At 52.1% G+C, this 25,622-nt stretch overlaps 10 protein-coding genes across 10 annotated transcripts; 5 read left to right on the forward strand and 5 right to left on the reverse strand.

The window, feature by feature from the left end:
- Positions 1-711: 711 nt before the first annotated feature.
- VTN00DRAFT_9340 (uncharacterized protein) lies at positions 712-1,193 on the forward strand (the record flags this gene model as incomplete). The annotated part of the gene is made up of 2 exons (XM_069436290.1): positions 712-825; positions 879-1,193. The coding sequence occupies 2 exons, from the start codon at positions 712-714 to the stop codon at positions 1,191-1,193; spliced, it is 429 nt and encodes a 142-aa protein (XP_069284925.1).
- Positions 1,194-2,130: 937 nt separating this feature from the next.
- On the forward strand, positions 2,131-2,995 carry VTN00DRAFT_9341 (uncharacterized protein; the record flags this gene model as incomplete). Its single annotated transcript, XM_069436291.1, has 2 exons — positions 2,131-2,178; positions 2,252-2,995. 2 exons carry the CDS (start codon positions 2,131-2,133, stop codon positions 2,993-2,995), a joined length of 792 nt encoding a protein of 263 aa, XP_069284926.1.
- Positions 2,996-3,403: 408 nt separating this feature from the next.
- On the reverse strand, positions 3,404-4,418 carry VTN00DRAFT_9342 (uncharacterized protein; the record flags this gene model as incomplete). The annotated part of the gene is made up of 2 exons (XM_069436292.1): positions 3,404-4,108; positions 4,170-4,418. 2 exons carry the CDS (start codon positions 4,416-4,418, stop codon positions 3,404-3,406), a joined length of 954 nt encoding a protein of 317 aa, XP_069284927.1.
- A 2,037-nt stretch (positions 4,419-6,455) lies between these two features.
- On the reverse strand, positions 6,456-9,744 carry VTN00DRAFT_9343 (uncharacterized protein; the record flags this gene model as incomplete). Its single annotated transcript, XM_069436293.1, has 4 exons — positions 6,456-6,848; positions 6,903-9,061; positions 9,128-9,389; positions 9,451-9,744. The coding sequence occupies 4 exons, from the start codon at positions 9,742-9,744 to the stop codon at positions 6,456-6,458; spliced, it is 3,108 nt and encodes a 1,035-aa protein (XP_069284928.1).
- A 1,409-nt stretch (positions 9,745-11,153) lies between these two features.
- VTN00DRAFT_9344 (40S ribosomal eS12 domain-containing protein) lies at positions 11,154-12,006 on the reverse strand (the record flags this gene model as incomplete). Its single annotated transcript, XM_069436294.1, has 2 exons — positions 11,154-11,539; positions 11,688-12,006. 2 exons carry the CDS (start codon positions 12,004-12,006, stop codon positions 11,154-11,156), a joined length of 705 nt encoding a protein of 234 aa, XP_069284929.1.
- Positions 12,007-12,479: 473 nt separating this feature from the next.
- Positions 12,480-14,816, forward strand: VTN00DRAFT_9345 (uncharacterized protein; the record flags this gene model as incomplete). The annotated part of the gene is made up of 3 exons (XM_069436295.1): positions 12,480-12,618; positions 12,679-12,830; positions 12,891-14,816. The coding sequence occupies 3 exons, from the start codon at positions 12,480-12,482 to the stop codon at positions 14,814-14,816; spliced, it is 2,217 nt and encodes a 738-aa protein (XP_069284930.1).
- Positions 14,817-16,151: 1,335 nt separating this feature from the next.
- Positions 16,152-19,197, reverse strand: VTN00DRAFT_9346 (uncharacterized protein; the record flags this gene model as incomplete). The annotated part of the gene is made up of 8 exons (XM_069436296.1): positions 16,152-17,330; positions 17,382-17,487; positions 17,548-17,636; positions 17,692-18,080; positions 18,133-18,767; positions 18,836-18,921; positions 18,997-19,089; positions 19,162-19,197. 8 exons carry the CDS (start codon positions 19,195-19,197, stop codon positions 16,152-16,154), a joined length of 2,613 nt encoding a protein of 870 aa, XP_069284931.1.
- A 569-nt stretch (positions 19,198-19,766) lies between these two features.
- Positions 19,767-21,214, forward strand: VTN00DRAFT_9347 (uncharacterized protein; the record flags this gene model as incomplete). Its single annotated transcript, XM_069436297.1, has 5 exons — positions 19,767-19,834; positions 19,915-20,017; positions 20,079-20,906; positions 20,963-21,118; positions 21,185-21,214. The coding sequence occupies 5 exons, from the start codon at positions 19,767-19,769 to the stop codon at positions 21,212-21,214; spliced, it is 1,185 nt and encodes a 394-aa protein (XP_069284932.1).
- A 788-nt stretch (positions 21,215-22,002) lies between these two features.
- VTN00DRAFT_9348 (uncharacterized protein) lies at positions 22,003-22,497 on the reverse strand (the record flags this gene model as incomplete). Its single annotated transcript, XM_069436298.1, has 1 exon — positions 22,003-22,497. The coding sequence occupies one exon, from the start codon at positions 22,495-22,497 to the stop codon at positions 22,003-22,005; it is 495 nt and encodes a 164-aa protein (XP_069284933.1).
- Positions 22,498-22,894: 397 nt separating this feature from the next.
- VTN00DRAFT_9349 (uncharacterized protein) lies at positions 22,895-24,999 on the forward strand (the record flags this gene model as incomplete). The annotated part of the gene is made up of 2 exons (XM_069436299.1): positions 22,895-24,322; positions 24,382-24,999. 2 exons carry the CDS (start codon positions 22,895-22,897, stop codon positions 24,997-24,999), a joined length of 2,046 nt encoding a protein of 681 aa, XP_069284934.1.
- Between the last annotated feature and the right edge of the window lie 623 nt (positions 25,000-25,622).

Below are 25,622 nucleotides of genomic sequence, written 5' to 3' on the forward strand. Positions count from 1 at the left end.
AATGACATATACCTGGATCATTACAGTTGGTACCCAATGCTTGACACCATCTTAACTTTGATATTCTACAGCACTGCAAACTTCTCGAAGCTGCAAAGGCTGAGTGTGGATTCAACAAGCTCAGCTTTTTAGCTGAAAGAGCGTGGAAATGGAATTCGAAACCACAGTATTGAAGCACGCAGCTTCGGTCTATTACCAGGAGTTCAGGACAGATATAGCGCTTACACGTTGAGACGAATCGAGAGATGCATCTGACGTATTAGTCTGCAGAGTCTGCGAAGTTGGTACGACGTAAGACAGCCCAGCAGCGGGAGGATCCTCGTGGTCGATTTCCTTATTCAACATGCAGGTGTTCCAAAAGGAAACTCTTCCAAGTTATTTCTATAGCGCTTCCTAGTTCAAATTGCTCCGCCTCAGTGGAGTTGGAAATGCATGACTTGTGTTCCATGGGTGGAATCTTGGGAAAATCCAGTTAGCCGTCGGCGGAAATCCAGTGTCGTCATCGCAGCACCACCACCAACGTCGCCACGACGACGTCCAAGGGGGTTCGCTCCTTCGATCCAGAATGTATAAGTTTCCCTGCTCGCTCATAATCATCAAGGTTTAAGAATCAGCCAAATATTGACCGGAATTCTACAAATATTCTCTGCACTTTCTCAGTCCTCCCTCGTTTCTACAGCGACTAGATCATTTCCCACAACAGGTATCATCATGACTGAGGAAACGTTTCACAGAGTTAAGGAAGACATCCGCAAGCCTGAGTCCAGACTCTCGGGGTTTCACCGCGGTATGACCCCCGCGAACTCAGATGTCTCTGCCTTGAAGGTGAGTTCAGTCATGGATGGGGCTATGGCATACCTAATCTAAGTTCTTTCCAGTCCATTATCGACAAGAACACCGACAAGGGAAAAGAGATCGATGAGCGCAAGGCCAACCTTCCTCTGCCCGACCAACCTCCAGTCCCAAGCGATTGGCAGTCGAGGAATAAAGAACCCGTCGACGGCGGTTCCGGACGAGTTGAAGGCCCCGTTTCCGGTGAAAATAACAGCGCTCTTCGGTACCCTGTAACCGTGGCGAGCAGCGCGCGGCTCGACGGAGACGAATGGCTGAAGGAGACTCAACCTGGACCAGGTGTTGGACGACAGGGGCATGACAATCTGGACAGCCTGCCCAGGGACGCACGAGAACGATAGAAAAGGGACCTGCGATTATGCTATAGATTTCACTCCTGTTCTTGAGTTATCAGAAACGACTTGCATGAGAATTATTAATTGAATTGAACGAAATGAATGAAATGACCCAGCGTAAATTGAAATTGAACCCGAGGGAAAGACATAGATTAATAAGACAGTTGCAAGTTTGTTCATTGAGATATGCGTATTGACACTCTTTGCACAACTGCAGACACGTATAACCCTGTCGGGAAATATCTTGCTTAGGAAGTATCTTGCGTGCAACGCAACAGGTATGATGTCTAAAGGGATGGTACATGCGACCTCGTGCCGAGCTGGCGCGCGGCCGAGGTACCTCGATGCCGATGCCAAGGGAGCGGAGCGGCCATGTTGCGCTGTTTGTCTTTCCAGGCGCTGGGCCTATGACGTCATCGCCGTTCGACGCTCTCCACGCGCCGAGTGCAGTCGCCTACTGTCTATACTATCATCACTGATACTCCTTTACCGGCCATAGCAGGGAACGATCCTGTTGAGGCCAGGCAGATATTGATCCTTTGAAGACAACTTTCTCGGCTCTCCACCGGCTCCATTCTTTCGATGTCTGTTGCCGCCACTGAGAACTTCTAGATCGCTTTATTGCCGGCTCGTTGACGTATCCCCTCTTATTCGCTGCAGTATGATCGAACAAGCCTCTTTTCGCCATGGAGGCTGGAGTTGTTCGCACCGTAAGGATGACATCACGTACCCATAGGGCATCAGAGCTTCGGTACCTCACCCAGACGTTCGTGGTGCTTCTCTCAAGTACTCATACATCGCTATATAGCTTTGCCATCTCATCTCACTGCCGTGGTCCTCCGTCTACGAGCATAACGAAGCTGGAAGATCAGACCCTCTGTTTCCCCTCCATCTACTGTTAAAAAGGCAGACGAACGAGATACCCTCATACGCCACATACACCATGGATTTGCAAGGAATTCCAATCGGCGGTTCTGTCCACGGCGCAAAGGTATGTCTGGGTTGTTATTCAGCTTGATCGTACTCCATAGGTGTTTTCCAGAAGAAAGGCTGACTCTCCCCAGGCCAAAACAGCAGACACATATAACAGACCGATCCATGAGGGAGCTGGATTTGTTGCGAACGATTCTCTTGCCGCGGAGTCAGTCCGGCAGGGCGGTGGATTCTCCGAAAATCGAGACAGCGAGCCTCTGGGCGTACCGAGCGACAAGTCCACCTTCGCAAACACCCAGACCTCCGGCGCTACCAAGCTCCCTAAAGCCCCCGACGCGCACTGCCGCGATGACCCAGACAAGCAGACAAAATACCCTGAAGGCGTAGGAGGCCAGGGCAACTTCCCTGGACGACATCTTCCCACCAGCGGCTACGCTGGCGGACCAACCGAGACCAAGAAAGAGATGGGCATCGGGCCGCACGGTTATCAAGCCTCGAAGTTCGAGGCCGCGGGCGGCCCCGGCGTGCAGAAACCCGAGTACGAAGACTGTCCCTACTATGGCGGCCCGGCGCCGAGCTACATCACGCCCGTTATTCGGAACGGGAGGGACGAAAAGCCCAATGGTACGAACATAAAGGAGGGCGGCTTCGACAGCAACGACAACAACAACGCCAGCTTCCGGTCTGAGATCGGGAGCCAGAAGGACCCTGGACGGGTCGCTGAAAATACATACCAGCGCTACATGGCGGAGAGCGGCCCCGACGCTGCAGTCCCGGGGCCTAGGCAGAAGGGCGTCGAGCATGAGACTCACAAGGGCCTTGAGAGGGGGCCGCAGCCCTACGCCGCGCTGCAGCGGGATGAGAACTTGGCCTAGGCAAGGTATGACTAAGAATGATCCAAAGCATGAAACTTGTATCTGTCCTATTCTTCTGGTGTTTTCTGGACGGGAATGACGGTTCCTTTCCTTGACATACATATATATACTATATACATAACACATACCAGATGTATCATTAGATGAGGTTGTATCTAATCCAAAATTGAATCATGAGAAGCACGAGTACTTTGACCCGTAAGAACACGTATAGAGTGTCATCTTCATCATGTTATATGAATGTACGGTACAGAATAGTCACCAATGATAGTTCCATTCCAATCAGGGGCTGTGCCCACGTCCATCCTGTTGGAAGTTTCAAGGTTTACATTAGACTGCATTCAGCTGTCGTGTTGAAATTCGTATTCCCGAAACAACTAGCTCCATCCCCATATGATAGCCATACTCTTAAGGTATAAGATCATTGAACTCGTCGTCATCGTCATCATCATCATCATCGCCCTCTTCTTGTCTCTCTTCTTCTTCGATTAAGTGGTACCCCTTCCCCTCCTTCTCATCACTAACAGCCACCTTCTCACATGTAACCTCCAACGACCCTCCCCCAGAAGATCGTCGCCGCCATCGTCTCCACAGAAACTCCGCCGTCTCGACCATCACGACAGAGAGAAGCGCCAGCCCCAACATCCCCAACAGCACCACCCACGGTGCCAAGAACTCATCAACGTCGGTGATGGAATCGGGAATAATGTCTGCATTTGTAGTGTGTTTGCTTTCACTGTCATCTCCATCCCCACCTGCGGGGTTCAGGAAGCATCCATGAGGACCGCCATAACGACAGTCATAATAATAATCTCTGCTTTGGCTTTCAGTGCTGCTCTGGAACGGCATAGCTGGTGAATCGTCTTGTCGATCTACTACCGAAATGTCAATGCCGTGGGTGCTATGGCAAGGTATCTTTTCGTCCAGGTTTAGGTTTAGTGGAGCGTCGCGCATCAAGTATGAAGTTGGAAGAGGTTTCTGTTCTTCTTCTTCTTCTTCTTTGATGCAGTGTGTTGGTGGAGGTTTTTGTCGCAGTAGGTAGTGATCTTCTTTGTTTGATTCATCGTCGCTGCCTTCCGCTTGGGAAAGGGCTATTTGTATGCCTTCGAACTCCTGAGGTTCTGTACTTAGTTATGTATGCATTGGGACTTGGTTGGATAGGTACAGTACATACTTGAAGCTTTCCCGGACCTCCTTTGAAGGCTGACTCATCCGGACTCGATTCTTGCAGTGAAATAGTCCCGGGATGATCGCTTCTGACACTGTCAGATACTGTCCAGAGAGGATCTTCGGAAGAGGTTCCGCTCGTAGCGATGATAGTGTTTTCTGGGGTCCAGAGAGGATGGATAGGTGATGATTCAACAACAGCAAGCCGCTGTACCGAGAGTAATAACGAAAGCGGAAACACCAAGTATCTCCTCATTGTCGCCGAAGAATATGGGCATAATCTCCTTTCCTTTTTTTTTCTTTTCCAAATAAACGTAGAAAACAAGACACAGCTATACACTGCCGTATAGTTAACCATAAGCAAGAAAACAAAGGCACACCACGGTCTGTTCGTTTGTTCTATTCCATTTTCTCTCTCATATAACAAAAAGTTGATGAAGAAAAGAAAAAGCGCTGAACTAGTACTTATGTTGGCAGGTCCCTAAGACCCAGTAACTGGCACTTTTATTATTGCGTGTAACCAAGCAGAAGGGTAATCCTTCGACTCATCTCAGCTGGACAAGTCTATCTACCTAAGGTACCTAGTAGCAGCAGTAGCAGGTAAGGTAAAAGAGACGGGTCACGGGGGGCGGGGGGGGGGTGGCCTGACCTGACCTGGCCCGCGCCAGGAAGAGCGAGGCTTGGGGGCGGAAGTCATGAACACGTAGGTGGCCCTGCTATGTAGGTATGTATATTTGGTAGCAGTAAAAGTTTAACTGGACAAATTAATCACCCACACCCTCTTCATTTTGCAGGATCGCAAATCACCACTTAGCCTATGACGGCGTAGGTGACACAAAATCAGGCGTCAAGCTTTTTTGGTTGTTGGTCCGTCGTGGCTTAGCATTGTGCTTGTTTTTTTTGCCCCTCCTGGCCCAAGGGGGCCAGATTTTTGGCCCCGACCTGTCGATTATGCCATGGTCCATTGAGGTTCTTTTCTTGGTTTGGGTCTGTTGTTGCATTGCAGTCTCGGGGTTCTATGTAGGGCTTGATTGATCTCTCTCTCTCCCTCGCGGAAATCTTTTCCGCGACCTAACTGTATATTTATAAATAAATAGAGTGCCCTACACTGATAAATTAAATTGACGAGGGACAGGCCTTTTGATATTAAATAAGTAGGTAGGTACGTGACTTAATTTACTGGTTATATATATGTACACATAGGCTAATAGTGTCCCCTTTCCTATTTGCTCTTCTGAACAACGAGGCTGTCGCACACAAAGCTCAAAGTGGGAAGTCCTTCCAACCCTGGGCCGACAATCAAAGTTCCTCACGAAAGGAGGCGGTGTGACTTACTACAAACAGTACATATAATGTAAGGAGGTAGGTAATTTGGAATCGCACTTGAACCGTAAATGTCCTTTTTTTTCTTTCTCCCCTCATCAAAACCCTTCAACTTGAACTCGCACGGAACAGTCTCGGGAATCTCTCCCACAGGAAAACAAAAGGCAAGCTGACGAACAGAACAGCCTCTCCAGTCTGCAGACACCTGAGTGGAGGGAGGCTGTTCTCTAGCGGACAGAGGACTATGGCAGCAGGAGGATTGCATGCTCTTGCTCCATACTAACGTACAGTAGTTAGAGAGGCTTTGAGGATTCCCGAGCCCCAATCCAGGATCCAAACAAAAAAAAGGACCCCTAAAATGCTAAGCAACATAGTACAGGCTTAGCTTAGCTAGGTAGCGGACGGGACCTCGGGCACGTTCGCAAGGATCCAGAAACATTCTAGTCGCTCCAGTTGCTTAGCCGACTTGCCTTTTTTAGCCCCTTGCATGGTCACCCCCTCACCTGCATGGACCGTGACCCGCGTCCTTTTATATACCGCTTCTGGATGGTGGCGGTACTTTTGGAACCGCTGGGCTCTGGCTGAGTGACAGGTCCAGTCGAGAGCCCCGCGCTAGCCGCAAATATGTGTGTGTTCGTGATGGTGCTTGGTTCGTTTGGTTCGGACTTCTCGCCGAAACCCTTGGTTTACAAAGTCAAGGTCCCGGAGCAATCCGTTTGGATGGATGTTGACAATGCGGGCCAAAGTGGGAAATTATGTAGAGGGGAGTTTTGCCAAGGAATAGAATGTCGGTAAAAATAATAGAAAACATTGTTGACTTCGCTATGTGCTTAATACAATACAAGTACAAAGTATCAATAACTCCTCTATAGTATCCGGTCCAATTTCAAAGCCCATTGCAATGAGAAAGCATTAGACCAATCGTCGATCATCACCATTCCTTCTATATATAATCCCTCTTGAAAAGGATTTAAAATGCCCACTGTCTCAGCCAGTTCTCCATGAGGGCTTCGTCAACCGGTCCCAGCTTGTTCATCGTCGCGCTCGCCTCCTTCGTCTTGCCCACCTCAAGCGGGGCAGACAAGGCACCCTCTACGTCCAACAGGCCTCGGTAGAAGTCCATCAGCTTGAGGGCAGGCTTGGCAGCGATCTCGGACTCGGACGGGTTTTCAATGCGTTCGAGCTCCTCAACCCACGCGGAGAGCTCCACAGGCTGGACGGAGTAATGTTTCTGGACTGCAGGGATGAGCGAGGTCCAGGGGGCCGTGGACGGGTTGACGAGGTGGAAGACGGAGCATCGGGAGTCGGTCTGAGTGGTGCGGCGGGTCTCGACGAGCTCAACGATGATGGTGGCGAGGGTGTCCTGTTCCGGTATTAGAAATTGCTTCACTTGTTTAGGATCATTGAAGGTACTTACCACAGGGATCCAATCGACCGGCGCAGATCCCAACGTGCTTGGGATCTTGCCAAGCGACTTCGAAGTCGCGATGATAGTCGGCAGCCATTCCTGTCGGTTCCATTGGCCCTTCTCCGTGGTTGGGCCACCGATCTGTCCAACTCGGTGAACAGTAGTCGGGACACCAGCTCGGCGGGAAGCAGCAAGGCAAATGCGTTCACTGATATGCTTGGATTCTCCGTAGCCTTGGGAAAGAACAATGTCGGGGTTCTCCAACGGGATCTCCGGCACGGCGGGCCCATGGTGCGATTTCCAAGCGCCGATGACACTGACGGACGAGATGAAGTGGATATGGGCATGGTATTTGCTCTTCAGACTGAAGTCGACGAAGCGACGCACTCCGCGGATGTGGACCTCCTCAAAGGAGTCCACTTTGTGGTTGAAGTCCACCTTCCAAGCATTGTGGATGATGGTGTCAACCGACTGAAGCATCTCCTCATACTTGCTGTCGTCGAGACCGAACTTCTCCTCGCCAAAGGCAACTTGCAAGAATTCGACCTTTTCCGCGTTGAATTTCAGTCCCTTCTCGTGGAAGCTCTTCTCCTGTCTGGACTTCGCCTCGGATCTATTCATACAGTAGACCTTAACCACCTTAGGATCGTTCAGAAGAACGTTGAGGAGATAGTTTCCAAGCGAGCCGGTCGACCCTGTCAAGATGACAGTGTGCGTCTCGGAAACACTGCTCACATCCAACTCTTGGTCCGGCAGGTCGGCCGTATACTTGTTCAGCAACTCGTTGATCTTCTCGACTCTGGACTCCCCATCCTCGGCGTCACCGTTGATAATTCCGCTGATAAAACGAGACAGTTGTTCCACAGTAGGGTTTGCGTAAACCTTCTGGCTAGTGATAGCCCCGTAGTTCTTGTCTGGGTAACGCGAACGGACAGCCGTTTGCAGGACCTTCCCAAGATGCATCGTCTGCAGAGAGTCGAGACCTGCGACATAGAAATCGTCCTTGTCCGAAAGTTCTGACGTCTCCACCTTGCTCGAAACAATTTTCCGGACGTATTCCTTGATGCCAGCCAGGTCGGTCACTTCAGGAAGCTCTACATGCTCTTCGTCGTCCTTCTCGTAGATGGCGTTGATTTCCTCTGTGTAGTCTTTGATGACAAGACGCCGCTGGGTGCTGCCCTTAGGGGTCGTCTTGAATGGCTTGTCCTTCGATGCCACCCCAATCTTCGTCTTCATAATCCGCCCGTGAGCGGGGCCGTTTTGGTTTGCCTGCTCTACTGTAGGCCAGATCGCATCGATCAAAGCGCTGGCAGGGCTATTTTCACTCCATTGATGCCAGTTAGGCTCGACAAGCAGAGCAGCTTGGAATCTCCTCTCACCAACGATCAGGGCTCGTTGGACTAGAGGGTGCCCCTCGATAGTCTTCTCCATCGTAACGGGCGTGAATTTCTCGCCGTTACTGAGCACAATAACATCGTCAATGCGACCATGAAACTTGTACAGATGGGGTTTCGTGGGATGACGAAGGAATACATCCTTCGTATGGTACTCCTTGAGGTCCGGGAATGTGTGAAAGATCCCATGCCAATCGCGGTTCTTACCCCTCGGAATAACCAACTCGTACATGCCATCCTCAACTGGTCGCATATCAATGGGATAATACGGGTTCCAGTCGAAGTACTGCCAGTCCTCTCGCTCCACATGGGGCATGTTCACGATGATACCAACCTCGCTGGTACCGATCACCGTCCGGAGGTCCGTCACCTTGCACAGCACATCACCAGCCTCCGGCGAGAGGGGAGCTCCACCGTAGTAGAGATAACGCAGACGACTCAGAACCTCGAGAGCACGTTCTGAGGAGTACATCTCCTCCAGAACAGATGGTGGGAGCAGAGCTGCTGTGGGCTTCGCGACGTTTATAACCTCGATTACGTGATCAGGTGACAAGGGCTTCTCTGGTCCGATCACGAACGGAACATTGTGAAATGCGGACTGAGTAAACGCAAGGTATCCCATGAGGTGGAAAAACGGAGTTGTCGCAAACATGAGATCGTCGGAACCGAGTCCAGTCCACATCGTGGCCGTACGACCTGGTGGAGAACGGATGTAATTGAAACGGTCCAGAATGGTTATATATCCGTGGGTGAGGGGAACTGGCTTCGGCATGCCTGTTCATGGAAACAAGCCATGAGAAAGGGTTCTGACTTTGGAGACGGAAGGATGACCAGACGCACCTGTTGTACCAGAACTGTGGATGATGAACGAAACTTCGTCCTCCGCTTCCTCAAAGGTCTTATTGTAAGGATACAAGCTGGTTTCACTCTCGAGCATTTCATCCAAGGACGGAATCTCCAGTATCTCGAGGTCCGGACGGTTGTTCTTGATTTCCGTGACCTTCAACTTTCTTTCTGGGCTGTACACGAACTTTGAGCATTCTGTGGCCGTCAAAAGAAACTGGAATGCCTCGTCTGAGTTCCTCGAGGAGGGAAGCAAGACCTGTAGCAGGAGTTAGCTGTGCTCCATAACCCATCCGCAGGCCACGGCCATCTCTGCTCACCTTATAGCCGGTCTTGTTGGCGGCAAGAATAAACACAAGGTAGCGGACATCGTTAGCAGCCATGTACGACAGTGTCTCGAAGTTGTCACTGCGCCCAAGTCTCTTCTCAATCCACCAGGCAGTGTAGTTCACAGCCTTAGCTATCTCCTTCACAGTTATATCCCGGAAACCGTCCGAGACGTTCGGTCCCTTGGGCATAGAGCAGAACTTCCTGTCCGGAGTTTTCTCCGCCAGCTCGTCGACGACTGCCGCGAACAGTCTTCCCGGAATATGCTGTTCTGTCTGGTCTGCCATTGTAGCGAAAGATAGGAAAAGCCAGGAAAAGAAAACTGAGTAAATTAGAAGCTGTAGGGGGGAAAGACGAACTATAGAAACTGATATATAGCGAGAGAAGGCTCAACAATACGGCCTTCTATCGAGTCCGACCCAGGTGTATTAATACTTCCTGCGACGGCGGCCCGTGAACCGCGCGCATTGTGCTCTTGCACGCCATCATAGCATTAGGTGTCCTCCAAGCACAAGGGCAGAACGTCAAGGGATGCCGAATAGCCGACCAGTGAGAGTGGAAACTCGACTGATACAGAGAATCAGCGACATAAAACGGGTTCTCCATCTGAGATCGACGCTGATACGCCGCCTGGACTGGGCTATTTTCCCGAGGAAGGGTTGTATTAGCGCCTAGGTAATGACATAGATCCCGCTGCACGCAACGTGACGCCCCGGCATCGCTACAATGAACCCCGGGAGCCCCAGACATTGCGTCCTGCGAATCGACCAGGGTCGAACGGTCGTGTGTGTGCACTCCAGAAAACAACCCGAACAGTTCTGTCGATCGTCTGAAGGGCAACGCTGTGCCGTCCGGAGCAACATGTTAGAATCGAGTAGTATGTTCCATGGATTCGAGCCGTACCGGAAGGAAGCAACCGAGTTATGACAGTATCCACCGGGATAAGATCATAAAGAAAGAGGGTATTATTGTGCCGCGTGGAACTAGCGGGCTGCGCGTGCTGTGGGAGTTGACGCGCGCGCGCGCTGACTGGCTCTTTGGACCGATGTTGAGGCTTAAGCTCGGCCGGCCAACGGCTAGACGGCGATCACTGCACTTTCCATGAGGCTTATGTGTGCCTCCTCCATACTCGATCGTTGAACGTGACAGCGGAGTTAGTCTGGTCGCTTGCATGCCATAGCACTACTGCCTAACGGAGAATAACCACACGACGGCTCACAGGGCTCTACGTCCTCGTGCCGACAATTCCAGCCCCGGCATACCGTGCTGGATTGCGAGTGGAACGGGTGGCGGTGTGTTCGCTTAGGGCAGCTCTCTTCGGCATCAGATACGGCAGTATCTCTTATCAATAATAAAAGAGTCGGGAATCGGATGCGGTCCTATCTGTCCAGGTCCACGCCATCCGACCGGCAATGCGTAGACAACGCATCAAGAGCAAAGCAAGACTTTGTTATTTTTTGTGGGTCTCGAGAGAAACACGACTTTGTTCTTTTTTCTACTTCCTGCCTTTTTCTACTCCAATATTAGAACGCCGGAAAGACATATCAGAAGACATCCCATGAAACAACGTCCCAAAGGCCAGACCCCAACGATATGCGCTGCCTTGTCAGACGGAAAAAGAAAGCAAAAGTATACAACCGTAACAATTACATAAAGAAGGTATACAGGAAGGGTGGAGGGGGAGATGTGTCGCTGACTAGAATTTCACCCTCTTCCATTCCTTCTCGACGAGCTTGACCAGATCCGCATAGACGGCGCTGAAGTCCTCTTCGTCTTCGTTCTTCTCTTCTTCCTTCTTTTGCTTCTTTCCTGACTTGGGGGTCACCATGACCACACTGGTGGGTCGTTTTGTTGCGCCCGCGCTACCCAGCTCGGCTCTCGACGTGACGTACACATAGGGGATTCCATGGTCTTCGCAGAGGACGGGAATGTGTGAGATGACATCCATCGGGGAGATGTCGGCGGCGAGGATGACGACGCCAGCCGGCGAAGAGACGGCGGTGTTCGCAGCTGGGACAGGTGACTTCCGGAGGGCCTTGACAACTTCCTTGACACCTCGTTTCAGGGATTTGTTAACGGCAGCTATAGTTCAGGAATGTCAGCCAAGATTCTATGAAGCGATTTAGATGACATATGGCATGTAAAACCCGCGAGCTCGGGCAAAAATCAACACCGCATAAAACGCGCAAATCCGTCGTAGTTTTGATCTGAAGAGCCGAGAAAACCTTACCTTTCTTCACGGTCTTAAGGACCTTCTTCGCGGTCTTGTCCTCAACCAATGGGTTCGCGAAGGGCACAAGCGCGCCCACTGGGCGGCTCTCGACCTCCTTCTGCTCCGCCGGGGTCGCCTCGACGTCTCCGTTGACGACTACCTCCTTAGTATCGGCCTTCTCAAGTCCTTCCAGAACCTTGTCTGTGAGCTCCTTCTCGACCGCATCGGAGAGCACGCTCTTCTTGTCCTTCTTGCTCTTGTGCACGCCGTCGGTTTCAGAGCGCTTCTTTTCCTTCTTCTCGCGCTTCTTCTCCTTGTTGGCCTTGTCCTTCGCCATGGTGAAGCTTAGTCGAGTATAGACGCTCACTGGATAAGAAGCGCGGAGGATGGGCGTTACGGGGGAGGGGGATCGCAGACCGGAGTTGCCAGAGATCTCAAATCCTCAAGTTTTGAATATTCAGTCGGTGCTCCGCGCCCGAAATTTTGAAATTTCGGCCCTAGTCCCGTTTAGGCTCGTAGCTTGGTCGCCCGTGCTTAGTCAGCGGTCGCATCGCAGCGGTCTCGAGATTCCAAAACAACAAGCCTGTCGACCGCCGCCAGGAGCGTAAGGCATCGTGCGGGTTGGCCGCACGCCCTCGAAAGAAAGGATCTTGTGCGTGGCCATTATTTTGATGTGCTCTTTGTCCTTTCCGCCACTGTAACAGGCGTGGACGTCCCGAATCGCCGGATTCCCGGAGCGTGCTGTCGAGGTGAGCAAGATCAATGTCGGGAGCTCCCCAACGTGTGAAAGACAAAGCAAATTCACTGACAATGATCCAGATGACCAGCAGACTCACAAATACGCAGCCTACCTATGATTTCATAGCGGGCGGCTCTCCCTCCCCGTCAACAGTTTCTACGCAAAACGCCTTTCGGCAATCCGTTCGCTCGTCGCAACCAGCCAAACCAGGTGAGACCTTATCACTCTATATGGAGTACCCAATTTTAAAAACTAACCGCGGGGGATTAGACCCGGAGAATGAGGAATTACGCGTCCAAGTCAATACGTTGAGATATGAGCTGGAGAATCTCAAGCAAGAACGTGATTTAACAGCCCTGCGACATGAGAAAGAACTCCGAGACCTCCAAGCGAAGGCAGATGCGGACTTTAGAAAGGCTCAGGTGAATATCTTCTGCAACCCAGAACAGACAAAAGACAGTGCTAATGCGCATTGTCAATAGGCCGCCGAAGCCGCCAGCAACCGAGCCAACCACAAAAGCGAATCACTCGCGAGGGAGCTGAAAGAAGCACAGGATTTCGCGTTGAATGAGAAAGTCAGCCTAGAGAGGAAGATAAGGGCACTCCAGGACCAGAACCAATCTTTGCAAGAAGATGTCAATGACGCGCAGGCACAGCTGTCCGATCAAGAGAGACAGTACAAATACCAGATCAATGAGCTCGAAACCGTCCGCTCACAACTGCAGAAAACATTGGAGGATCTGCGGAACGATCTTGAGGGTGTGCGAAGTACTTTACAGGCTACACAAGAGCGGCTATCTCAGCGCGAATCGGATATCGCCAACCTGGAGTCCGAGAATATACGTCTTAAAGCGGAAGGTAGCAATGCTGAGGCCTTAACGGTTCTGAAGAGAGAGCTGTCAGAGCAAGTGAATCATATAAGAAACTTGGAAACTACGAACCGGGAACAGGCAACGCAGATTCGGCACCTGCGGAAGATCCAGAAGAATGTTGAAGTGGTGGAGGAGCAGAAAAAGTCGCTGGAGAACCAGTTGCAACTCATGAAGGATGTGGAGGCTCAGCTTGGAAATGTCCAGATCCAGAAACAGATTCTAGAAGACGAGCGGAGATCATGGACCAGTCTTCTGCAAGTGGATGGACAGCCGGCCGAATTCGACTCCCCGGAGGCGGTGGTAAAGGCGCTCATGCAGGAACGTATCGAGAAAGCCACGCTCATCGACAAGCTTGGAAGTGTTGAGCCGCAACTTCTAGAGAAGGATGAAATTATTAACAGTCTTGAGACTGAGAAAACTAACCTGCGGCAAGAAGTGGAAAGACTCCGTAGTACAGGAGCCGCTGCTGCTGCTGCCGGTGGAGCAGTGGACAGCCGTGTCAAGGCTAGACTTGAGCGTCAACGGGCCCTTGCGGTTAAAGAAGTTGAGTATCTTCGCGAGCAGCTCAAGACCTTTGACACTGAAGAGATCACTATGAACGAGGACATGTCCCGATTCGACGAACAAAAGTCCCAGCAAATCGCGAAGCTCGAGAGCCTCGTTGACGAATACCGCGTGGAACTGCAGAAGGCGCACGAAGAATTATCCAAGCGAGAAGCGCCGCCGCAGGAAGACACGCAGCCACGGGGAGTCAAACGTCCCCTCTCGCCAGCTGAGAGCGATGCGGAGAGTGAACGACTTGCCGTCCTTGCCCGCAAGAACCGCTCCTTGCAAGACTCCCTGTCGAAATCAGAGCAAAACGCGACCCTGCTGCGCCGTGAGCTCGAGGCAACCAAGGCTCATCTCAGCGAGTTGCAGGCCCGATCTCGCACCCGTATCCTCGAACTGCGTCAAAATCCCACCGCGGAGGCAGAGAACCTGAAGCTCTCCACCCTCAGAGCCCTCAAGGCCGAGAACCGCGACCTCCTGGCCCAGCTTCGCGGCGAGCACATGAACGTTAAAGTCGTCCCCGTCAGCACGCTCGAAAGCATGAAGCTCGAGTTGCAGGAGATGGAACGCACCGTCGCGGAGAAAGAAAAACGCATGCGCCGCCTGAAGGAGATCTGGACCGCCAAGTCGTCCGAGTTCCGTGAGGCCGTCGCCTCCGTCCTGGGATACAAGCTGGATTTCCTCCCCAACGGCCGCGTCCGTGTCACCTCCATGTTTCATCTCTCCCCCGCATATCGACACGGGGACTCGAACGCGTCCGCGGACTCGAGAGGCCCCGGGAGCATGGGCAACGGAGAGGAGAACTCGATCATTTTTGACGGCGAGAATGGAACGATGAAGATCTCCGGCGGACCGAACAGTCTCTTTGCATTGGAGATCAAGCATCTGATCAAGTTCTGGGTCGAGGAGAGGAAGGATATCCCTTGCTTTTTGGCTGCGATGACTCTTGAGTTCTACGATAAGACGACGAGGGCGGCGAGGATGTAAAGCCCATGAGTCTCAGGCCTTCGCCTGTCACGGGTTGTCATTGTCGATGATTATCCATTATGAACACACAACCCTTTTTCGTTTTGTTTTAGTCGGGTTTTTCTGTACCATGATCGGTCCATTTTCAATTGCAAGGTTCTTTCTAATGCGTTCCCTGTCTACATCATCACCTTCGTCTTATCTAGGTGTTAGACAGGGAGGGAGGCTAGATGGTTGATTAGCGTCTGTCTGGGTCTGAGCTGATTTCAAAGTGTCCTTCGTGATACCCGGTTTTACAAAAAGCATAGTAGTCAGTCTAGATCATATTTTTAAATTTAAATTAGCATCTTTTCCCCGGTCTCATCTGCATTTCGTATCATACTGCGGATAAACTTGATGATCCTTGCAACCAATTTATGTATATACAGTACATGTCCAGTCCAAGTGCAGTTATTTATACATAGTTTACGGTGTATGATTCTAGCCTACTAACATCATAGATGACTGAAAAAAAAAACAATGTTACTTAACCCAAAAGAATAAGAATCGTGTTTTATGTACTATACGACTTCAGGTTACGCTATGTAGATAGGTACCTAACCTAGGTAGGTAGACATGCATGCCATGTATGTACTGGACTTGGTACTGTACGTCGAGACCAAGACGAGATCAAAAATCAAGATCGAAAACGAAGAATAGTGTAACAGAGAGAAAAAAATGCATAAAATAAAACGAAAGACAGGACACGACAGGACAGAACAGACGGGGGGTTATAACTCGTGAAAATGAAATAGTACATGGTAGTAAGATAATTAAGGTAGATAGATAAGAGGAAATACCTTGAAACGATCGAACCGATGAAAGGGGAGGAAAACAGGACAATAGGTGTGGGACTGGCAGCAATAGCTGCAGGAGTTCAGGTTAGGTAGGTAGTAAAGTGATGATTAACGTCTCGAGACATCCATCGGCCCAACCCGGGAATTCCTTTCCGTGCTCTTTCTTGCAGAATGCGAACGCTAAACCGACAGATAAACAGGCAGTTAGATCGATAACAGTACCCGTAGTGATGATGATGATGATGCATTAGTATAGGTAGGTAGGCGACCATTATCCGCTTAAGGCCATTGACTGATACAAACACTGTGACAAGGAAGCCCGATTATCCCTGAACCGTTTCCCTTTGCCCTTCCTCTCTTCTCATTTCCGTTGTTGTCCTCGGGGTGTTTCGTCCTTTTTTTGCGGGGGTTTTTCTTATGTACGGTAATCGTTCCAAGTTATAGAATAGAACTATTCCAACGGCAAAACAATCACCCAAGAATATTTTTTTCTTTTCTTTTTTTCTTTTTTCTGCCAGGATTAGGAAGAGACATACTTCCCCGCGACCAGCTTGCGCAACGTGGGGACTTCTCTCCACTTCAACGAAGGCTTAGTAGGTGCACCGGGGATCTCGTCGGCAAAAGGATTGGATTCCTTGGGTTCCTCTGCGGAAGCCACGCTGATGCCCAGTCTCGACCCTGTATCAGCGGTCCGGTGCTCAAACCTGGCTTCCACGTTGCCCTTCCGGGGCCAGCTGGTCGTGGTGGTGAATCGAGCCAGGAATTTGCCGTCTTCACCGGCCCTGACTTCGAATTCGGGGATCTTCCACACGACTGCGGATTGCTTGCGACGGAAGGTGGCGCCCGTGTTAGGGTACATAGCAGCGCCTGTTGCGCGAGCCACCTCACGCGGTTGCTTCGTCACTTCGTCCTCCGGGGAGATGTCCAAGCCGACGGTCAGGACGAGGTTCCTAATAGTAATTGAGGTCACGGGAACGGTAGAAGTAAAAGAGGGATTGAGCGAGTAGGCGACAATGACACTTGCCTGGAACTCCTCGAGATTCCAGGCTGGATTAAAGATGATAGGGCAGTAGGACGATATGTTGGATGCATCGATGTGTACTTGGTATTTGAAAGCTACTGTCGGGATAGAACGGGAGATGCTGGACAGAGCGACATTGTATTGGCCTCTCTTATCATCCCCGCCCGTCCCGGATTCGCCGGCTTCAGTGACAAAGTGAGGGTTCGCTGCGACTTTTTCTAACACGGGGAAATTGTCCAGACGAATCAGGTCGCTGCGAGAAGGAAATTCGCCAACAGGGTTGTATGCCAGCGCAAGCTCTCCGACGACGAAAGACTTCGTGACATTTCCCTCTGAAAACCAGGCGCTGACCGTTTCTATTATAGATGCATTCAGCCCGGGCTCATGCAAATCGGGATGCGTGACGGGTCCTGAAAGACTGTGCAACGTGTGTGACGAACGGATCGAAGTCGTATCTGACAAAGTATGGTCCTCTGCAGTACTGGGAGAAACGGGGCGCCTGTTCTGCAGAAGAGAAGAACCAGGCAAAGGAACATCCGGAATTGGATTCAAGCCAGGGACGGGGGGTTCTTGTCCTGGTAAGGGAGGATTAGGCACGAAAACAGTATTCCTCACATCTCGACGGCCACGAAGCGTGCCTACGTTGCGCCTAACGCCAACGCCAGACTGTTGGGCTTGCTACAGGAGAGTCAGTAGCAATTAGAAGATGATGAACTGACATGCACTTACTAGTCGCAGCGTATTTGCCATTTCGTCCATCGCCTGCTTGGCTTCGCTCTCGTCTTCCTGAATTGGTTTGTCACGGATTGTCAAGTTCAAACCATGTTCGTCCATTCTGATTTGGGATCGTCAGTGATGATGTCAAGAAAAGAAAGGACATTCGCGAAACACAAACCCAGCAAACCCAGCAGCTTCTCTCTGTACTCGCGATATTTCATCAACGGTCTCCGGGCGTTCAGAGAAACCCTCCGAATCTACTCGGGGCTGCAAGATACATTAGTTCTTTAAAGTTCAAATCTTCGTGCGCTGGATCACATACTTGAGGTGGGTGCGTGTCCGCTTGGCCGATCTCAGGTCCATGGTCTACAGATGACGTTCCATTCGTAACTGGAGCCGGCTGGGTCTCTAGAATCGGCGCGGTTGTTTCGGGATCTTCGCGTGCATGCGATTCACTTGGATCACGGGCAGATTCGCTTCGTGGAGAAATAGGGTCTTGAACAACGGAGTCATGACCCGAGGTAGAAGGTGGTTCTTCTGGAAGTTGCATATCCCGAGAATCACCTCTCCTGAATGGAGCAAATGGGGCACGGTGCTTCCTGTCAGGAGAAGTAAGACCACCACCGGAGCTCTGCACGATGCTCTTTCTCCGATTCATCACCGTACCCAATCGCCTCAGACCGCCCAGGGGCGTGTGTCTCGGTTCCGGAACTACAATATGTTCAGACGAGCACAGATGCACAGTCTTGGGACCAACACATACCTGCTGGAGGCGTTCTGCCGTGGCCTGACCTTCCGGAGCGTTGACTTACAGCATCATCATGGATCCGTGGTGGAGGCGGAAGAGGTGTGGTACCGGCAGACGAAGAATCCTGTCTCCTCGAGACAGGTGGTCTTCCGCCGTTGACCTTTGCTGCAAAGGTCTTAATCTCATCAGCAGTCTCCACGTTCAGCAGCGCATTCAAGCAGCTCTCTGCCGTCTGTCGATTGCGCTCGATCTGATCCACCTCATGTGTCTGAAACTGCGTAAGTACGTCTCGGAGGTGATTGACTCGGCTCTCGTCGATGGCCTGAAGCTGTTCAAAAACAAACGGAGCCCTTGATTCCCACTGTTGAGTCGCTTCCTCGACCGCAGAGATGGCAGCTGCGAGCTTCTCTGCCGCCTTGGGGCCTTTCTCCTTGACCTTATCCGCCTTCTTCTGTGCCGACTCAAGACTTTTAGCCAATGATGCCAGGTCGCTCTGGACCGTTGGCATAGACTGTAGTTCCCGATTCTTGTTGCTGTACTCTCTCAGTGGCCGCTCTACGTCCTCCTCGATCTTCTGCGCAAGGGTCTCGTGCGATGAAGCCAGCGACTCGGTGGCACTAATAATTCGCTGCCACGGCAGCTGAAATATCCTGAAATCGCCATCAGCAAGGTAACGTCCGGGGCAATTACTGTTATCCGTGTCCGCTCCCTGGCTTACCCCAATGCTGCTCCATTGTCCTGCTGCGGTCGACGCGCAAGCTTCCGCAGACCTTGAACGTACGCCTCCTCGAGTCGCCGCCGTTCCTATCAAGCAGTCAATGAGTCAGCCCAGTTATTTCTAACGGCTGCGGAGCGCGTGCAGGCAACAAGAAGGCGTACCTGGAGCCAGTCCGCAATGTCTGCGTTGACCTTGTTTATGAGGCGAATGCGATCATTGAGCACGGTCGTCGCCTGACCGGGCTGCAAAGAGGCCTGTTCCGTAAGTGGGGAAGACCGTCAGTCGGCCACAATTGGAATCTTGGAGTCGTTTTCTGTCAGGCTTACCAGCAAAGCTGGATACTCCTGCCGTGAGAGTTCCATGGCTGTTCATGGGAATCGTCGTCCGGATTGAGATTAATGTAACGGGAGGAACATAATAATAATGCTGCGTAGGATGGACAAGGAGTCAAGGAAGCAGGGATTGGGAGGTATAACGAGACGGGGACCCCCAGGGCGACACTTCCAGCCCTCACGCTTGTCGTCCGTGTCCTCGAGGGATGATGATGATGCGATGCGATGCGATGCAACGGCCCCGTCGCACGGCTCGAGGACTGCTCTCCTTCGCAGGCCAGAGCTCGCGGCGCTGCCGGCCCCGGACCGGGACGGGGAGGCTTAGCGAAGTCACATGCTCCCCAAGTCGCCGTCTCCAGCCTGCCGTCTGCGCAAGTCCGGAGTCTGCAGATGAAGTAATCTGCTGCTAAGCGGGGAATTGTCTGATGTCCCACTTCAAACTTGTGCCCCTTGGATTATGGTGCTGACAAGCTGATTAGCCGTCTATCTGTCTTCGTGCTTGCTTCTGAGATAGTGGCAGTCCAAGCCAGTGACAAAAGGCGCGAAGTGCTGCTCACTACCATTGACCGTTAACCATCTTACAGCACACCCTAGTCAAGATGGCTACTCAAGACAGCTGGAGAGCAAGTCTTGGGTTCACAGACCGTCTAACAGCAATCCAGTCCATGTAAGTGTCTATGCAGAAAAGGCTGCTGACACATCCATGTCCCCCTTTGTGCAAGGACCATATTCTCATACTTCACCCAGCACCACGGCGTACCAACGTGCCTCGCCAGCAGCTTCCTACGCAGAGGCTCAGTCTCAGGCAAGGAGGTATGAGTCTGAAGCCTATGACAAGGCCACGTCGAAGGTCAGTTGTTCCACCCTGTTGATTGTATTGTGGATTGTACGCTTATGTAATCCACGTACAGGAAGAGTATGAAGCAATGTGCCAGAAAGCCATCGACGAGGCGGAAGCTACCGATTCCGTAGCTGCAGTGATAAGCAGTCCCGCACTGCCAGAAAGCGAGTCTGAAGAGGAACCTTCTGCAGCGGGTATAGGTATTGGCAAGTTTAAAAAGTGTCTTCACCATGAGGACGGACTCCATTCGACAATATACAGAACTAGATCGGATGACGGGAAACTCGTTGCCCTGAAAGTGACAACGCCGCATCTGATGACCCCACCTCACAACTCCAAACGGGAAGTTAGGATTCTCCAAGAGGCCTCCGGCTCGAATATTATACCTCTGCTTGAGTCGTTCAGCCTGGGAGGGCGGCTCATTATGGTGTTTCCTTTCATGAAACATAATTTCGATAACTTGTTACATAAGGATAAATTAACAGCATCTCAGATAAGGTCTCATCTGCGCGATATGTTCAGCGCATTGGCACACGTGCATTCGTTGGGAATTATCCACCGGGATGTTAAGCCATCAAATATACTCCTAGACTCACCGTCAGGGCCAGCGTATCTGGCAGACTTCGGCATCGCATGGAGAGAGGGCGATGAAGGCTCTGAACCGGCCAATCAAAAGATCATTGAGGTGGGTACGACATCATATCGTGCGCCAGAGATCTTGTTTGGTTCCAAGGATTATGGGACCACTCTAGATCTTTGGGCAGCTGGGTGCGTCGTGGCAGAAGCTGTGGATGTTGCCCACAAGCCGCTGTTCGACTCGGGCCCTGTTGGAAGTGAGTTGGCGCTCATTCAATCAATCTTCAAAACCTTGGGCACGCCCAACGAACAGGTCTGGCCGGTGAGTGTAAAACTATTAATAATTCTTCTGGATCGAAGCACTGACGCGTAAAATAGGAATGTGTAAGACTCCCGGACTGGGGAAAGATGGAATTCTACGAGTATCCTGCGAAGCCCTGGGAAGAGATCCTGAAAGGAGCGCCATCCAAAGGCCGCGACCTGGCAAGTAAATTGGTGCGCTATGAGAGCAGTCAGAGACTCAGTGCTGAAGAGGTATGTAAGATGAAAACAGTAGTTCCCCATCACGGACAGGCTAACCGTTGCGACAATTACGTCAAGGTCCTTAACCATCCATATTTCTTGGCATGATGGAGTACTGCGGACCCCTCCGACGGGTGGGGACACAGCCTATGTCAGCCGCGCGATTCGCGAAAGCCATGAAACTACTCGGTACAGCTTGAATAGACGGTCTTCTCACACTTGGAAGATAATGACAGAAGTCGGTAATGTAAGAGTAGCCTGCCAAATGCAATGGCTAAGTCCTGAAATTTCACCAGCAACCTCTTTCACGTCGAACACCAAGATCGCTGTATACTCCGTACTTTGTAGCCACTCATTTAATCGTGCGGATCATCTTCCGACGAAGGTCCTCGGGCCCAGCAGGTGTGAGTCTCCCTGTCCGCAGCTCCTCCGTTGAATTGTCAGGAATATCCAGGAGCAACGGCTGAGGTCCAGCCTTGACCATTATATGATTTGGGACGAACGTAGCTTCCAAGTGTAAGACGATATTTTGGGGGGTCTACCCCTGGCGGGTTTCAACCTGCTGAAAGAAACATTATTATTGTTTATCCGATCGAGCAGCAGGGATGCAACGATGCTCCGAAGGAGCCGGGGCATACCAGCAACAAGGTGCCCGAGTCAGGCACCACTCGTGCAGAGTTTTAGAGAGGTTAGTTGCCGAGACCAAGAATCCATCCCACTCGCCCGCTGGTGGAATCCATTCTGGCCTGCCGACCGCCGCAAACTTACACGACAACTGAGTCTCCGAAGTCGCTACGGAGTCCCCTAGGAACACTCGGGAAGACTAGAAGATATGGGATTCGAGGCCAGAGATCAGATTGAGATCGTCAATTGGCCAGTCCGTGTTATTATTACTGCTACGATTGTTGTACACCGTGCACTCGGGCAGCGACCGGCACGAAGCATCCTGCTACGACCAACCCAACTGCGATACCACGGGCCCTTATCCCTGCAGGGCCAGGATGAACGGTCTCGTTGACAAGACCGACGGGCTGTTTCTGAGGCGTGGTGCGCAGCAGGACGGCCAATGGCCCGAGAGCGCGATGCTTTACCGCTAAAACAGACCAGGGGTGCGGTTCCTGGCGCCTTGCCGCTTTGGGCGGGGAGCCGCGGGGGGCGCGGGTCTGCGGATGCGGATTGGCCCTGGAGACGTACATGTACCAAACTACATGGCGAACGATGGCTTGCGCGAGGCCGCCATGCACGAGGCCTGGGAGGTGCTCGTGCTGCAGCTGCGCAGGACTGCCGGTGGTCAGGGCTGGACGTCCCCTCAGTCTTGTATCTATGCCCGGCGCCCTCTCCATCCTCTTCTGCCAGCGCTCCCTCTCCCTCGTCTCGCGCACCACCTTCATTCCTCGCCGTGGTCTTCACCACGCATTCTTTCTTTTGCGGCCTGGTCGCTCGTCGCCCTTCTTTTATCGACTTGAGCAAGCTGTGGCTTCTCTCCTTACGCTTCGTTCTTTTCTCTCGTCCTCTAGCAGGACCATCCCACATTCTTTGGATGCGGTTGCGCAGAGCCTCACGGCACGTCCGTCAGTGAAGAAGACGGCTACGTGCCCCTTACCCCTCTTACTTTCGATCATTCACTGTTCATCATCTTTGCGCCCCGGTGAAGGCTGAGGAATCGAGACGAGGCGACCAACACAAACATACATTGTCGGATCAGCAATCGGATCGACGCTCAATCCCCGATCGACACAGAGATAAGATCTTGGAGGACGCTGTCCTCTCGAATAGTACTCTCCAACCATGTTCCACCACCACACACACCACGAGCATGGAGCTGGTCTCAGGAAGCGTGGTCTCCTCGATGCGCTCTTGGGAACTGATCAAACCAGCGACAGCAGTAACACCGTCAATGCTCCACAGCAGCCGGACAATGCTCCAAAACAGCAGGATAATGCTCCGCAACAGCAGTCAGTCTCCTTTGTCTATGTAACGGCTGAACCCACGTTCACGGGACCAATTGGTGGCTACAAGACGATGGATGGAAGCGATGCAGGCGCTCCCGCTTTCGGTGTTGGTGACCCTGTTCAGCAGACAGCGCTGAGGACTACAACACAGCCAGCGACTGAGGAGCAGACAAAGGAACCGACAAAGGACACGAAAAATGACCCGGCGACTGCAACATCCCTCGAGAATCCCACAGGTCCCATCACTATGGACGGTGCAATGCCAACCACGCTCGCAACTGTGGCTGCTACTGGCCCTGCGGTGACCTCAGTCCTGACACCTACGGGGTTGGGGCAGGCCCTGGCGACGTCATCATCTGCATCTGCAGCGACGATCACTGCGAAACCATCCGGTTCTGAGGGCATTTCTGCGGGTGCAAAGGCTGGGATTGCAATTGGAGTAATCCTGGGAGTCGGACTCATCGCTGGACTTCTCCTTTTCTGGTTGCACAAGAAGAAGCAGAGCAGAAAGCTGGCAGAGGAGGAAGACAACGAGAAGTCCTTTGCCGCAGGGCCTCCGCCTCCGCCGCCAATGACGCAGCCAGTCACATCCTCAAAGCCCCCTCAACTCAACTTCCGTCCTGTCACTGAGTTCGCTCCGGACCTGAGTCTTGGTGGAGCAAGTTCTGGCAACGCATTTGCTGCGGCTGGAGCTGCGGCGGGTGCGTCTCGCAATCTCACTGGCCATCAGCCAGACGACAGATCTTACAACGGTTCCCCTCAGACTCCGAACTCTACTGCCAGCGGCCAGAATCCATTCAAAGATCCGGTGAACCCTTTTGACAGCCACGCAGATGCTTCTGTGCCGCCTACTCCGCTGGCCAAGGACGCTCCGGGTTTCCAGGCTGTTGACACCCCCATTCGCGATTCGGGAATCCTCCCTTCTGCTTCTACCGTCGGAGCAGCAGCAGCAGGAGCGGCTGTGGGAGCAGCGGCTCTCGCAGCCTCCCAGTCGGACAAGAAGCAACCCGCCAACGTTGACAACCAGGAAAAGCGATCGGTATCTCCAGTCTCTGGTCCCTCGCCACCAAGCCCTCAGAGTGCTGTCAGTGCCGGATCGGCTTCTGCCGCACCTGGAAATGTTGCTGCCTTCGCTGCTGTCGGTCCTGCTGTCCCAACAAACGTTCACCGTGTACAGATGGATTTCACTCCTTCGATGGATGACGAATTGGAACTGCGTGCCGGTCAGCTCGTTAGGCTCCTTCACGAATACGATGACGGATGGGTATGACTTGTCTCGTTTCTGATTCTCTTATTAAGTTCATGCTGACAGCTGTGATACAGGCCCTTTGCGTTCGCCTGGACCGCTCTCAGCAAGGTGTTGCCCCACGAACCTGCCTCTCCGCGCGACCTGTGAAACCCCGGTCTCGTCCGTCGGGCAGTGGCCCTGGTCCCCGCGGACTGCCAGTAGTGGGACCAAATGGCTGTCCAATGTCTCCAGCTTGTGATCCCATGTCTCCTGCACCTTCGGCACAACCAGCTCGTTTCTACCCTCAGGACGGTCGTTCAATGTCTCCAGGCAGGCCGGCGATGCCCGGGCGACCTGAACCACCTCGCCCTCAGCAAGGCCGCCCAATGTCTCCCGTTCAATTTCCCCCTGCTCCACGGTCACAATCACCGGGACCAGGAAATCGGCCTGCGCCACAGAGATCCATGAGCCCTGGTCCTTATGGGCCTCCGGGCATGCAAAAGCCCTCGACCCCTATCAGTCAGCGGAGGCGCAGTAACAGCGCCAGTGGCGTTCTTGGAAACATAGGACGGGTTAATGAACCTCCAAGGCCGAGCCCCCTAGCAAAACCTATGTCTCAGCAACCTCCATACCCAAATCTGCCGCCAGCTCGTGAGCCGCCTCAAGGGCCAATTCCGCGGAAACCAGTGCCAGTGCCAGGCCAGCCTTTGTAGCTTTGAGGGGCGTCATGCGGTAATCAAGACTGAAAAACTGTCGCTATTGAGCCATTGCAGTTTGACTCGGACTTCCAGCGAGGTCTTTGATGTGTTCATAAAGAGCGTGGCCGCTGGACAGAATGAGCCAGCTACGATTACCGAGCGTCAGTGACGAGTGGTTCCCGAAATATTATTGGGAAAGGAAAAAAAAATCCTCTCTTTTCTTTGTGGTCATTATGTCGTGTATATTTGAACACTTTCATTTTCGGCAGCGGGATCTGGTGTCTTTGCGCAATTGATACTGAAAAGGACAAGAGCGTGAAACTCGAGGTCCTGAGGCCTCTTGAAGCATCGTTGGCGCAGTCCTTTTAGGTGGGCGTCTTTCGTCACGCCTTCATTTTTTGTCATGCTTGTTCTCTTTTCCAATGTCGTTGCTTTGCTTTGTCTTACATCTTGCACTGCGACTCGGGTTTCGTTTCTCCGCTTGAGAAGTTGTGAAAACGGCCTCTCTTGCAACTCGTTTTTTGCCACCCTCTCTTGACCCCCATCAAATACCCCGAGATCTATCATTTTTGCAGATGGTTGTTTGCCCTGCATTCTATTTTACATAACTCTATTACCTTCGGCAAGCCCATGGTCAG

This window comes from Thermoascus crustaceus (assembly GCF_041956765.1).
Source record: "Thermoascus crustaceus strain CBS 181.67 unplaced genomic scaffold VTN00scaffold_7, whole genome shotgun sequence".
NCBI classification, from domain to species: Eukaryota; Fungi; Ascomycota; class Eurotiomycetes; order Eurotiales; family Thermoascaceae; genus Thermoascus; species Thermoascus crustaceus.